The sequence below is a fragment of the Nerophis ophidion genome, linkage group LG10 (assembly GCF_033978795.1).
Source record: "Nerophis ophidion isolate RoL-2023_Sa linkage group LG10, RoL_Noph_v1.0, whole genome shotgun sequence".
Taxonomy (NCBI): Eukaryota; Metazoa; Chordata; class Actinopteri; order Syngnathiformes; family Syngnathidae; genus Nerophis; species Nerophis ophidion.
In genome coordinates, this window is record NC_084620.1 from 39,183,983 (window position 1) to 39,199,013 (window position 15,031).

At 40.3% G+C, this 15,031-nt stretch overlaps 2 protein-coding genes across 4 annotated transcripts in view; one reads left to right on the top strand and one right to left on the bottom strand.

Annotated features, from left to right (window-relative positions):
- Positions 1 to 15,031, bottom strand: part of LOC133560789 (pyruvate carboxylase, mitochondrial-like) — a 692,938-nt gene that overhangs the window by 216,834 nt on the left and 461,073 nt on the right. The gene's annotated exons all lie outside the window — the stretch shown is intronic.
- LOC133560788 (leucine-rich repeat and fibronectin type-III domain-containing protein 4-like) overlaps positions 1 to 15,031 on the top strand; it is a 69,740-nt gene that overhangs the window by 22,296 nt on the left and 32,413 nt on the right. For all 3 annotated transcript variants that reach the window (XM_061913718.1, XM_061913717.1, XM_061913716.1), the window contains 3 exons: positions 10,074 to 10,643; positions 10,726 to 10,888; positions 13,848 to 14,018. In XM_061913718.1, coding sequence (XP_061769702.1) covers positions 10,100 to 10,643; positions 10,726 to 10,888; positions 13,848 to 14,018 — 878 coding nt within the window. In that variant the 5' untranslated portion in view covers positions 10,074 to 10,099. The remainder of the gene's footprint in view (positions 1 to 10,073; positions 10,644 to 10,725; positions 10,889 to 13,847; positions 14,019 to 15,031) is intronic.

Here is a 15,031-nt window from a genome sequence, read left to right on the forward strand (position 1 = left end):
ATTTGGGTCCAACATTTAAAATGTTATGCCTGTTCGGCATCGAGGTGCCGGGTTCGATTCCCTCGTGGATGCGTCAAAACGAAGAACACAACAAAGGTAAGATATAACCAATTTATTCTAAATAACAGAAGGAGAGCTATAACAAAAACACTGGAGCTAACGAAAAGCAAACCAAAGACGCTAGTATGAAAACTAGGAGATACAAAATAGGAAATTAAACTGGCGCGTAGGCACACAAAAAGGAGTAAATAAAACATTTAGCATGTGAGCTAATAACGAAGTGCGTAGCGTGAGAGCTTGCGAAAATAGTAGGAATAGCGTGAAAGCAAACGATCAAAACAGACGTATAGTTGCATGAGAGCAAACTAGAGTCCCAGAAAGAATAAACAGAAGAAGCTGGCTTATAAAGGTTGGTGATTACAAGAACAGGTGTGCGAGAACCGAGACTAGCAGGTGGAAATAATAAGTGACCACGGAAACGAACAAAACAGGAAGTAAACGGGTCAGAACGGAGAATGAAAACACAGAGGGAAAAATAAACAACAACGTGAAGATCCGAGTAACGGATTGTAACACAAGATGCATATACAGTAGCTACAGGCATATCCCAGGCAGCTATAATAGGTCCTGTGTCAAATACTAGCTGATACGGGGGCCGTGGAAGCAAGGGAGTAGTTTGTAAGAGTTGAATGATATGTGTGTGTGTGTGTGTGTGTGTGTGTGTGTATGTATGTGTGTTATGTTACTGTTGTGTTGTTGCTTGCTACAAAAACAATTAAGCTGTCGTTCTGCAAGGCAAAACGGTCGTCAATGCACAAGAGACGAACCCACCTGTGGATATTGATGGACGGCAAAGCTCGAGCCGTTCCGTGGTTTAGTTTATTACTTGATTATGAAAACGAGAAGTCAGTCCGAAAAACGGAAAAATGAAAATGAAAACCAGCGACACACTCCAAAAAAATAACAGTTTAAAAATATGAAGCTTGCCATTGAAAAACATGTCATGTAACAAAAAAATATCCAATAACTATAATGTTTTTTTTAATGTTTGTATTTTTTTTTTTAATTCATTATGTTGCAATCAAAATTTTTGAGTGTCAATACAATGCCATTGTTTCTACTCAATACCGAAAATTACTGGCAGAATTCTAGGTCCATAGTAGTGTTGTTCCGATACCAAAATATACTTTTCAATACTTTTCGATACTTCTCTAAACAAAGTGGTCCAAAAAAATTGCATTATTGACGTTATTTTAACAACAAATCTTAAGGTACATAAACATATGTTTATTATTGCAAGTTTGTCCTTAAATAAAATAGTGAACATACAAGACAACTTGTCTTTTAGTAGTAAGTACACAAACAAGGCTCATTTGGTCTGCTGACGTATGCAGTAACATTGTGTCATTTTCTATTCCATTATTTTGTCAAAATTATTAAAGACAAGTGGTAGAAAACATTATTAGTCTACTTCTCATTTACTGTTAATATCTGCTTACTTTCCCTTTTAACATGTTCTATCTACACTTCTGTTAAAATAATAATAATCACTTATTCTTCTGTTATTTGATACTTTACATTAGTTTTGGACAATAACACAAAATTGGCTATCAATTCGAGACCAAGTAGTTACAGGATCATACATTGGTCATATTCAAAGTCTTCATGTTTCCAGGGACACATTTCTTGAGTTTATAAACACAATATGATTATTTTTAAAAAGCAAGAAAATGTGAAGCAAAACATTTTCGACAGGATACATTCCTGTACTTGGTATTATTACAGTGGATGTCAGGTGTAGATCCACCAAAGGTGTTTGTTTACATTTTGACGCCGGTGAGCTATGGTGTGTAGTGAAGCATGTTTAGCTATTCCTTGTCCTGCAGGGATGATACTTGTAAGAAAATTATATGATCTATTAGTATCACAGTACAAATCTAATACCGGTATACCATAAAACCCTAGTCCATAGATAAAAACCTTTTGAAAAGAAGATGGCGAAAATACATTTTAGGACAAACGGAAAGAAGTTCTGCGTTGTGTCGAATATACAGTGATAATATTTTTTTAATGAAACGGTAAAAATGTAAAGCGGCATTTCTACACATTAAAGCTAGGAAGTAATACATATTTGTTATTGGTTCGCTTCAGTATAACAACTATACATATAAAGTAAAGTAAAAGTACTACTTATAGTCACACACACACAAAATGTGGTGAAATTACTCTCTGCATTTGACCCATACCTTGTTACACCCCCTGGGAGGTGAGAGGAACAGTGAGCAGCAGCGGTGGCCTCGCTCGGGAATCATTTTGGTGATTTAACCCCCAATTCCAACCCTTGATGCTGAGTACCAAGCAGGGAGGTAATGGTTCCCATTTTTATAGTCTTTGGTATGACTCGGACCTACCAATCTCAGCATACCCTACGATTGTTTGTCTTACATTTAGTTGTATTCAGTGTTAAAACACATCACTGAAACACATTTTTGAAATACGTGGGTTTTATGGCTCTCTGGGGGGGGGGGGGTTCTCGACCCCTGCCTGCACGGATGCAGGTTCATCATTGCTTAATGGCATTTCGAAAAGACTCAAACGTTTGGCCTGATGAGACAATACGCATGCAAATATATACAAACTCGCATCAAGGTCACAAATTGCAGTTGACATTTACGGACGACTTGACATTTATCATCTTCAAATGGGGATTACAGACTAAGGTCAAAAGGAAGATGGAGTCTTCAAGTGCAACACATTTGACATTATACTTTCAAGTCCAGCCCAAAAGCTCCTCTTAATTGCAGGGGTCAGTTTCCAAAAAGCGCCAAGACTTAATGGGGAATACAGCTACACTGCAAAAAGTCAGTGTTCAAAAACAAGAAAAAAAAATACAAAGATGAGGGGTATTTTATTTGAATTAAGCAAAATTATCTGCCAATACAACAAGAACATTTGGCTTGTCAAGACTTTCCAAAACTAGTAAAATTAGCTAACCTCAATGAACCCAAAAATAACTTGAAATAAGTATATTTTCACTAATAACAAGTGCACTTTTCTTGGTAGAAAAAAAAGAGACCTATTTGCTCGATATGTTGAAAAATATTCTTAAATAAAGTAAATGCGAGTGCCGTTATCTTGACATAATGATATACATTTCTTGAAACCAGCAAACTTATACTAAAAACTACTTTATTGTTCTTAATGGAAAGGCAAAAGGCAACATCTTCTTACTCTCGGGGTCCCCTCGCCGCTCGGGCAAATTATATTGTCTAAAAATGCATTTCCCCATCCATAACATGACATCATTGCGCCAAGTGCGTGCTCTTTCAGCCAATTATGCGCATATATACCGGCCAAAAGATTTTTAATTGTAATTTTGAAGAATTTATCTGAATGTGCATGAACTATTTCTGTTCAAAATTGTTAGAAATGCCACATGTTAAATGTTTAAATATCAACTGTCCGTTTACTGTACTGTGCCAACTGTACTACTCTATGAGTACTTATGTCCTATTGTTTCATTGAAAATAAAACAGCAAAGTTCATTTGGCTGTAATCTGTTTTAATATGACACACAATCTTGTCAAAGTCATGATTTTTTTTTCATGCATGAAATAAGAAATTATTACTTTAAACAAGTAGTTTTATACTTGTGAGTGTTGATGACACAGCTTTGCAACAGTTGATATTCTAATTTCAAGCATGTTTCACTCAATATAGGTCATTTAATCTCAGCAACAAGCTGTAATATCTTACTGACATTATTTAAGACCAAAACACTTAAATCAAGTAAAACACTAACATAAAATCTGCTTAGTGAGAAGAATTAACTTATCAGACAGAAAATAAGCAAATATCGCCCTTATGTGAGATATTTCATCTTACCGTATTTTTCGGACTATAAGTCGCAGTTTTTTTTCATAGTTTAGCCGGGGGTGCGACTTATACTCAGGAGCGACTTATGTGTGAAATTATTAACACATTACCGTAACATATTAAGTAATATTATTTAGCTCATTCACGTAAGAGACTAGACGTATAAGATTTCATGGGATTTAGCGATTAGGAGTGACGGATTGTTTGGTAAACGTATAGCATGTTCTATATGTTATAGTTATTTGAATGACTCTTACCATAATATGTTACGTTAACATACCAGGCACCTTCTCAGTTGGTTATTTATGCGTCATATAACGTACACTTATTCAGCCTGTTGTTCACTATTCTTTATTTATTTTAAATTGCCTTTCAAATGTCTATTCTTGGTTTTGGGTTTTTTCAAATAAATTTCCCCCAAAAATACGACTTATACTCCCATGCGACTTGTATATGTTTTTTTCCTTCTTTATTATACACTTTCAGCGGGTGCGACTTATACTCCGAAAAATACGGTACTTAAATTTCAGTTTTTGCAGTGTATTTATTGACTTCACTTTCCCTAAATTTGACCTCTAAAGTTACTGCAGCGTGAGTGTCGGGAAAGGAAAACTTTTAAAAAAAGATCCACCTCACAGCTTTGAGTCTTGCACTCACACAGAGCTTCGGAATAGTTCTTTCCACCTCTCACAGCCTCCTTACTTTGCGGGAAACAGGAGGTGCAAGTGAGACATTTCCCAGAATAGACGACGTGCAGGGATACAGACACAACAGAACACTGTGCACACGTTTCAGAACACCCGAGTACAGGTGCAGGCACACACATGGTGAGTCAACACCTGCTGTACAAATCAATTAGTTGAATGATAAGCATGGGATAAATGGAAGTGAAGGAGTGTAACAAAATGGGACGAGGAGCCATCAGATCCCTCAGGGTGGGATCGATCAGCGAGCAGACACACTACTTTCACCCATCACTACTGTGTGTGTGTGTGTGTTTGTGTGTTGTTGTTGTGAAAAAATACCAGAGGGGTCAAAAAAAGAGAGACCATCAAGCAGATATGGAGCCCCCACATGTGAGAGAGTCAACACCCCCTCAGAAGGTGTGGCGTACAAAAGGCCGGTGAGAGAAGAAAAGAGTGTGGCGAAGCAGAACTCTGACTGATAACGCCGCCATCCTCAGGTTGCCTCAAGGGCAGATCAGACGGATGAGACAAGAAATGGCCAAAAAAAAAAAAGTTGCAGCGCTCTGTTAAGCACAATGGCCTTCACACGGTGCCAAGTGAGCAAGATGGGAAACAAGAGGAACATCACTTTGGTCAGAGATACGTATATTTCGGATTATAAGTCGCACCTGCCAAAAATGCATAATAAAGAAGAAGAAAAAAAAAAACATATATAAGTCGCACTGGAGTATAAGTCGCATTTTTTGGGGTAAATTTATTTGATAAAATCCAACACCAAGAATAGACATTTGAAAGGCAATTTAAAATAAATAAAGAATAGTGAACAACAGGCTGAATAAGTGTACGTTATATGACGCATAAATAACCAACTGAGAAGGTGCCTGGTATGTTAACCTAACATATTATGGTAAGAGTCATTCAAATAACTATAACATATAGAACATGCTATGCGTTTACCAAACAATCTGTCACTCCTAATCGCTAAATCCCAATAAATAATATACGTGTAGTCTCTTACGTGAATGAGCTAAAAAATATTATTTGATATTTTACGGTAATGATTTCACACACTGCGATGAGGTGGCGACTTGTCCAGGGTGTACCCCGCCTTCCGCCCGATTGTAGCTGAGATAGGCGCCAGCGCCCCCCGCGACCCCGAAAGGGAATAAGCGGTAGAAAATGGATGGATGGATGGATGGATTTCACACATAAGTCGCTCCCGAGTATAAGTCACACCCCTGGCCAAACTATGAAAAAAACTGCTACATATAGTCCGAAAAATATGGTGTATCGCTGAAGGATGGATGACCAAAAGGGCCCTCGGTCCTGTAAGGCAGGCCCCGGTAATTATTTTTGGGGACGGCGTGGCGCAGTTGGCAGAGTGGCTGTGCCAGCAACCAGAAGATTCCTGCATCAATCCCCACTTTCTACCAATCTCGTCCCGTCCGTCATGTCCTTGAGCAAGACACTTCACCCTTGCTCCTGATGGGTGGTGGTTAGGGCCTCGCATGGCAGCTCCCACCATCAGTGTGTGAATGTGTGTGTGAATGGATGAATGTGGAAATAGTGTCAAAGCGCTTTGAGTACCTTGAAGGTAGAAAAGCGCTGTACAAGTATAACCCATTTACCATTATATTTTGACTCGGGGAGCCAAATTTAGAGAACAAAAATGTGTCTGGGGGCCGGTATGTCTGATTTTTTTTTTTAGGAACGCAAATACAAAACCTCACAATAATGTCTGATTGAAATCTAAAAACGGTATGACAGGTCGCCTTAAAAAAAAAACAGAATGGAATTTTACGTTTTTTTACTGAATGAGACACCCAGAATGTACATGAAAATAAAGAATGTGGGATTTTTGGCCGTGCCAGCAACCTGAGGGTTCCAGGTTCGATCCCCGTTTCCGACATCCTAGTTACTGCCGTTGTGTTCTTGGGCAAGACACTTTACCCACCTGCTCCCAGTGCCACCCACACTGGTTTAAATGGAACTTAGATATTGGGTTGCACCATGTAAAAGCGCTTTAGGTCACTAGAGAAAAGCGCTATATATATATAATTTACTTCACAATTCACTTCATTTACGATATTATTAACTATGAACGATAAACTACTGAGTATTGACAACATATGAAAACGTCACACCCCTTCTCGATCGACATATTTTACAATCAAGTGAAACACAAAAAAATGCTACAAACACAGCAAAATATGTACGCTAAGTGTACAAAACCCCCACTTACAATCTTATATATCATATATTCCACTAAGCTTTAGAACTCCTAAAACCCTCCCCATCCACACTGCTTGGTGCCTCGTCTGAGCGGCTGTGGCTTAGATTACCATAGTAACTAATTAGATTACCATAGTAACTAGTATATCATGCAAAAGTGCAGATTCCAACCATTGAAATACTTTGCTTAGTTCAAGACTTATGGTCATTTGAAAACATCACTGCACATCATGATGGCAGCTGAGTGTCCGGCCTGAGATCGGTAGGTCGCAAGTTCAAACCCTGCCCGAGTCATACCAAAGACTATTAAAATGGGACCCATTACTTCCCTGCTTGGCACTCAGCATCAATGGTTGGAATTGGGGGTCAAATCAATAAAAATGATTCCCCAGCGCGGCCATCGCTGCTGCTCAATGCTCCCCTCACCTCCCAGGGGGTGGAAAAAGGGGATGGGTCAAATGCAGAGGGTAATGTCACCACACCTGGTGTATGTGTGACTACCAGTGGTACTTTAACTTTAACTTTATTGACAACCTTCTTAAGCATTAATTGTCACGCCTGTAAATCTGGTTTTATGTTTGATCATGTTTTGTTTTGTTTTCTAGACTCTTGTTCCGTTTTTTCACTTCCTGGTTTGCTTTTGTTACCATGTCAACCCATTAGTTCCCACCTTGTCACGCCCCTGCCCTCAGTCCCTCACCTGTTCCTGATTATCACAGCCAGTATTTAAGTCATTTTCTTTCTGTTCATCTGTCTGGGAACTTTGCTTTCATTGCCTTCATGCCTGCATTGCATTGCCTACATATGCTTCTCATTCTCCATGCCCACGATCACCTGCCACGCACCTTGCTATTCTTGCCACCTGTTTTTTTGTCACACTAAGTGTTTTGTTTTAGTTGTTTATAGCCATGCCATCGTGCTGTTTCTGTTCATAGTTCATTCATGCCATCGTGCAAGTGTTTTTGTTTCCTGTTTGTATTTTGTAGCCAAGTTTTATACCTCCTTGTGAGCGCCCTCTGTTTGCTTATTTTTGTATTTAGTGTATAAATAAATAATCATGTACCTGAATCCACGCCTGGCTCGTCCCGTATTTCCTCTGCGTCGAAGGAGCAAAACAAATCCATGTCCAGGTGTGACATTAATAATAAAAAAATTGATGTAATATTATGATGCTATATGTATAGAATTAGTGGTACTTTTAACTTTACAGTTTCCATCTTAAAGATTTAAAATCATTATTTGGGAATTTCCAGCGGGCCGGATTGAAAATCCTAACAGGTCGCACGTGGCCCCCGGGCCTTGATTTGCCCAGGTCTGCTGTAAGGGAAACAATTGGAGTCAAAGTAGTGTAAATGGAGTGAATATATTTATATTGCGCTTTTCTCTCGTGACTCAAAGCGCTTAATATGGTAAAACCCAATATTTAAGTTACCTTTACACCAGTGTGGGTGGCACTGGGAGCAGGTGGGTAAAGTGTCTTGCTCAAGGACACAACGGCAGTGACCAGGATGGCAAAAGCGGGAATCAAACCTGGAACCCTCAAGTTGCGGGCACGGCCGCTCTACCAACCGAGCTATGCCGCCCCCAATTCTATTGTCAGGGGTACAAAAACACCACCAAAGGTACAATGATTTATTATTATTTTTTACAGCGACTGACATTCAGTAGTAAATGAGTTATGATTTATATTGTACAAAAATGGGCTGCATATAAAAAATAGAATTGATGTGGCTTTAATCTTGCAATCCTTACGATGCTATAGTGTATCATCACTGCTATCGCAAATCTTTTAATACAGACTAAAGACTCCTAAATTCGGTAATGAAGCGCTGGGTTTTTTTTTTTTTTTGGTGTGCGGAGGTGTAACAAAGCAAACCATTTCACCGTAAGTAGATTGAAGATGGATGATAAAGCCTCCTCTGGTTTCACACGGAAAAAGAGGAAAGCTAATGGAAAATATTGAGCCGGCAATTTGCAGCGAGGTGTAAAGTCAGCATGATGTATGGCTGCGCACTCGCCAACTACATCGTCTCTACAGTCCGAGTCTCTCCCTCTGACTGTTATCGACAGTCACTGTCACTTTCCTCGTCCCTGTTACAGTTACCGCGGCAACCCTTTTTGCATGACAACCTGCTGCAGTGACTACACCTTGTAAATTAGAGATACCTGGACTTAAAGTGGACCGGGACCACTGAGACGTACATTACGTTGTCTTATGCTATAGAGTCAAGGCTGATAAGGCGGGGGTGACCCAATTTAATTCCCTGCCCCACAGTCTTAAGGGAGGGCCCTGTGATAAAACACGTCTAATCCTCTCTTACGGGTTTCTAGGTAACCGTTACTATGGGGACCAGCTGAGTGTGGAAAGTGTTTCAAGGTGAAAGAAAAGTAAAAGTGCCTGCTCAAAAATGTGTACTGTATTTTTTGGATTATAAGTCGCACCGGCCGAAAATGCATAATAAAGAAAGAAAAAAACATATATACGTCGCACTGGAGTATAAGTCGCATTTTTGGTGTCAATTTTTTTGATAAAATCCAAAACCAAGAATAGACATTTGAAAGGCAATTTAAAATAAATAAAAATAGTGAACAACAGGCTGAATAAGTGTACGTTATATGACGCATAAAAACCAACTGAGAAGGTGTCTGGTATGTTAACGTAACATATTATGGTAAGAGTCATTCAAATAACTATAACATATAGAACATGCTATACGTTTACCAAACAATCTGTCACTCCTAATCGATAAATCCCATGAAATCTTCTTCCTCTATGTCGCTTTTAAACAACTCTGCCAACTCCAAAGGTATGCGCCGCTTCCTCTTGTTGTTTTCTGCAGCATATTTCACTACGTCCAGCTTGTAATCTGCAGTACATGATTTCCTTTTTGGTGCCAATTTTGCTCAGCCCTAGTCCGTTTTTATAAGTTACCGCCAACGTTGAAATGATCCATTTTAATAGCATATAGCAGTTAGCATCCTATGACCCACAATGCACTTCTGCCATGACCCTCTGCCATGTATGTGACGATTGCGGACGTGTGTGTGATGATTGCTGACATTTTCTTCATCTCTTCCGCAAATGAGATAAGTAATATGATTTTATATTTTACGGTAATGTGTTAATAATTTGACAAATAAGTCGCTCCAGAGTATATATCGCACCCTTGGCCAAACTATGAAAAAAACCTTGACTTATAATCCGAAAAATACAGGACTGTGTTCAAGAGGTTCTTAGTATAATACTTACTAAGCATCATCTTTTTTCTTTCTGACCAGGTCTGTGGATAGCCTGGCTTTCTACCATGCCTGCCCCCCCAATCCTACACCCCGGCAGACACAGACACCTTCTTCACACAAATGGCCGCCCTGACCTAAAGACCAAATGTTCTACCTTCCCGGCCCTCCTCCCTGCCTCCATCTTTTCGCTTCCCCATACCCCGGACCTCAGCTCGTCGGGAGCTTCCCGAAGAACCCTCGCACACGGCACCACGTTCCTGGCTGGTCACTGGCTGGCCCTGTTCACATGCTGCCTGCTGCCATCCCTGGTCGGCGCGGGGGAGACATGGGGCGTGGTGTCAGCCTGCCCCTTCCACTGCGTGTGCCGGAACCTTTCCGAATCTCTCAGCACGCTCTGCGCCGACAAAGGGCTCCTGTTTGTGCCGCCGCACGTTGACCGGCGCACGGTGGAGCTACGGCTGGCGGACAACTTCATCACACAGGTGGGGGGGAACGACTTTGTCAACATGAGTGGATTGGTCGACCTGACTCTGTCGAGAAACACCATCCACCTGATCCGACCCATGGCCTTTGCCGACCTAGAGAGCCTGCGATCCTTGCATCTGGACGGTGAGCTTTTTCTTCCACGTAATCATCAGCTCAAGTTATTATTGTCCTAAAAAATATGTTTCCATAATCCTCGCCCTTCTAGGTAACCGACTGACAACAGTCGGCCCCAGGGACTTCACAGGGCTGCTGAATCTACAACATTTAATCATCAACAACAATCAGCTGGTCAAAGTGTCATCGCAAGCGTTTGATGACTTCTTGCTCAGCTTAGAGGACCTCGACATGTCCTACAACAATCTCAGAAGGTACAAACAACATGACTTAGGCCAGTGTTTTTCAACCCCTGTGATACCGTCTGGTGTGCCGTGGGAGATGATCTAATTTCACATATTTGGGTTAAAAATATTTTTTTCAAACCAGTAATTATAGTGTGCAAATTATGTGTTGTTGCTGTGTAGAGCTCAGCAGTGTAACCGTGTAACACTCTTCCATATCAGCAGGCGGCAGCCGGTAGCTAATTGCTTTGTAGATGTCGGAATCAGCGGCAGGCAGCGTACAGGTAAAAAGGTGTCTAATGCTTAAACCAAAAATAAACAAAAGGTGAGTGCCGCTAAGAAAAGGCATTGAAGCTTAGGGAAGTCTATGCATAACTAAACTAAAACTGAACTGGCTACAAAGTAAACAAAAACAGAATGCTGGACGACAGCAAAGACTTACTGTGGAGCACAAACGGCGTCCACAATGTACATCCGAACATGACATTACAATCAACAATGTCACCACAAAGAAGGATAAAAACAACTGAAATATTCTTGATTGCTAAAAAAAAGTAGGTGCGGGGAATATCGCTAAAAGGAAGACATTAAACTGCTATGGGAGAATACCAAAAAAAAAGAGAAAAAGCCACAGAAATAGGAGTGCAAGACAAGAATAAAACACTACACACAGGAAAACGGCAAAAAACTCAAAATAAGTAACGGCGTGATATGACAGGTGGTGTCAGTACACCTACTTTGAGACAAGACCTATAGTGACGCATGGTTGGTTATGGTTTGAATCCATATCCAACAATTTTACTGTCAACTGAATTTCATTTTTGAATGATTTCTGCTGGTGGTGTGCCTCTGGATTTTTTCAACGCAAAATATGTGCCTTGGCTCAAAAAAGGCTGAAAAACACTGACTTTAGCAATTATTTTGGCTAAAATTAACATCATCTTTGCTTTTCAGTGAATCCACAATAGTCGGGTTGGGGTCCTCCCCAGTGTCAGTTACTCACTAGACCAGTGACTCTCAAACTGTGATAGTGGTACGCCATAAAAGCACTTGATTAAAATACAGTATTTGATTTTCCTTTATTGAAATACAGTATTACTGTTCAAGTTGTGTGTAATGTTACAATGGCCAAACATATTGAATGTACTTGATAAATACAACTTATGCCTTGTTTTTAATGAATTCTTAGGCCGACGACGCTACTGTGTTCTAATGTTGGTCATCATGGTTGTACTTGGAGAGACAGTGTTTTCTGAGGTGGTGCTTGGTGACGAAAGTTTGAGAACCACTTCAGTAGACAGTCCAAGTAGTCAATCTAGAGCAGAGGTGTTAAAGTCTTTTTCACTGAGAGCCACATCGCTATTATGTTTGGCCCCGGAGGGTCGCAACTAACAGTGAATTCTATTATTACACAATTTTTTTAATGCATTTTATTAGTAGATTTTTTAAAAACTAAAATACAAAAAAAAATAAGGTAAGTTGCAATTATATCACCTCAACATTTAGTGAATATTACTGTAAATGAAAAAAAAACAATACTGGTAAATGGTAGATGGGTTGTAATTGTCTAGTGCATTTCTATCCATATTTTAAGGAGCCAAAAGCGCTTTAACAGTATTTCCACACTCACCCATTCACACACTGACGGCGGGAGCAGCCATGCAAGGCGCTCACCAGGTCCCATCAGGAGCAAGGGTGAAGTGTCTTGCCCAAGGACACAACGGACGTGACTAGGATAGAAGAAGGTGGGGATTGAACCAGGAACCCTCAGATTGCTGGCACAGCCACTCTACCAACTTTGCCACGCCGTCCCTACCGCTGTTTTTATGGTAAAAAGAAAAAAGGCAGCTCAGTTGCCAGAATTTTACTGTAAAATTTACATTAGGTTTTTTTTACCGTAAATAAAAAAAAACCCTGCAATTTTACAGTCAAATCTTAGCACCTGAGCTGCAATTTTTTTTTTCCCCCCCAAATCAATAACTAGATTTTTCAGTGTATTACTGTAAATGCCAAAACGGCACCACAGTTTACTACAGTTAAACAAAGTACAAATTTACCATGAAATCTATTGCTACTTTTACAAACCACAATTTGATGGATAACTAGCATTGAAATCATTATTATTAGTATTTTTTTCTATTAAAAAAATGGTTTGATTTTTTGATGCTATATTTTTGCATAATTAGATTCCCTCGATGATGCGTCGAAAATTGAACACAGCAAAAGGTATGAACTAATGATTTATTCAACAAAAGGTGCAAGAGAACAAAAATACTGGAGCTAAGAAAAGGCAAACAAAAGACGCTAGTATGAAAGCTAGGATAAACAAATAGTAAACTAAACTGGCACATAGGCACACAAAGGGGAAAACAAAACATTTAGCATGAGAGCTAAGAATGAATAAAATTGCGCAGTGTGAGAGTTCGCGAGAATAATACAGAAATTGCATGTAAGCAAAAGTGCAAAGCAGACGTACCGTTATGTATGAACAAATTTGGATCCCAGACTGAACAACAAAAGATGCAGGTGATTAGTGAGGACAGGTGTGCAGGACTGTGAGTAGCAGGTGAAACTGATAAGCTACCATGGTGACCGACTAAACAGGAAATAATAGGATCAGACGGAGAGTGAAAATAAAATGGAACAATAAACAATATGTGGAGGATCCAAAAAGCGGATCTCAACAAATATTTAAGTTAACGTAATTTGCGATTACATTGAGTACACATATTTTTTGCTTCCAAAATAGAAAAATAACACATTTAGTAACCAAAGTTACAGTACTTTGTTGATATATATATTATTTACCGGCTTTCGAGGGCCAAATAAAATGAAGTGCCGGGCCGCATCTGGCCCCCGGGCCTTGAGTTGGACACCTGTGATCTAGAGGTATCTTCCCAGCTGCCATGTGACAAGAAGAGTACAGGGACGATGATGGCAGTAGATGACTGATTGTAACACCTCAGTAACATTCCTTGGACTTCCACAGGGTACCCTGGGAGGCCATTCAGAACATGGCGAGTCTGCACACTCTGAACCTGGACCACAACCTCATAGACCACATAGCGGAGGGAGTGTTTGGAGAGCTCTATAAGCTGGCCAGGCTGGATATGACCTCTAACCGATTAAGGACCCTGCCGCCCGATCCTCTCTTTGCAAGGTAGTGCTAAATGCAGTCCTTCATTTTGTTCATAGTCAGTTCAAAGTGGTGAACACAGAGAATAGTTTTTTTTCTTCTGTTAATTGTCTATTTCTCCACTGTTGTTGCACCACACTGCTATACAGACAAGAGCGTATAAACCAGTTGTTCCAGTGAGGATGAATCAAATCTGCTGTTTTCATTTCGTGTATCATAGATGAATAAGACATTGACTTGTCTCAGTCTGTGTGTTGCAGATTGATTTAAAGGGAAACTGCACTTTTTTTTCAAGTTTTGCCTATCGTTCACAATCATTGTGAAAGACATGATGACGGATAGATTTTTTTTATGCATTCTAAATATTAAATAAACCTAAATAAAAGTCTGCTTCCAGCGGAGCCAATGGGAAGTCCTCAATTCCACCCATAAAATGGTAAATGGGTTATACTTAAATAGTGCTTTTCTACCTTAAAGGTACTCAAAGCATCCATCCATTTTTCTACAGCTTATTCCCTTTTGGGGTCGCGGGGGGCGCTGGTGCCTATCTCAGCTACAATCAGGCAGAAGGCAGGATACACCCTGGACAAGTCCATCTCATTGCAGGGCTCACACGGATAGACAGACAACATTCACACTCACATTCACACACTAGGGCCAATTTAGTGTTGCCAATCAACCTATCCCCAGGTGCATGTCTTTGGAAGTGGGAGGAAGCCAGAGTACCCAGAGGGAACCCACGCATTCACGGGGAGAACATGCAAACTCCACACAGAAAGATCCCGAGCCCGTAATTGAACCCAGGACTGCAGGACCTTCGTATTGTGAGGCAGACGCACTAACCCCTCTCCCACCGTGAAGCCCCGTACTCAAAGCACTTTGAAACTATTTCCACATTCACCCATTCACACACCGATGGCGGGAGCTTTCATGCAAGGCCCTAACCATGACCCATCAGGAGCAAGGGTGAAGTGTCTCGCTCAAGGACACAACGGACGTGACTAGGTTGGTAGAAGCTTGGGATCGAACCAGGAACC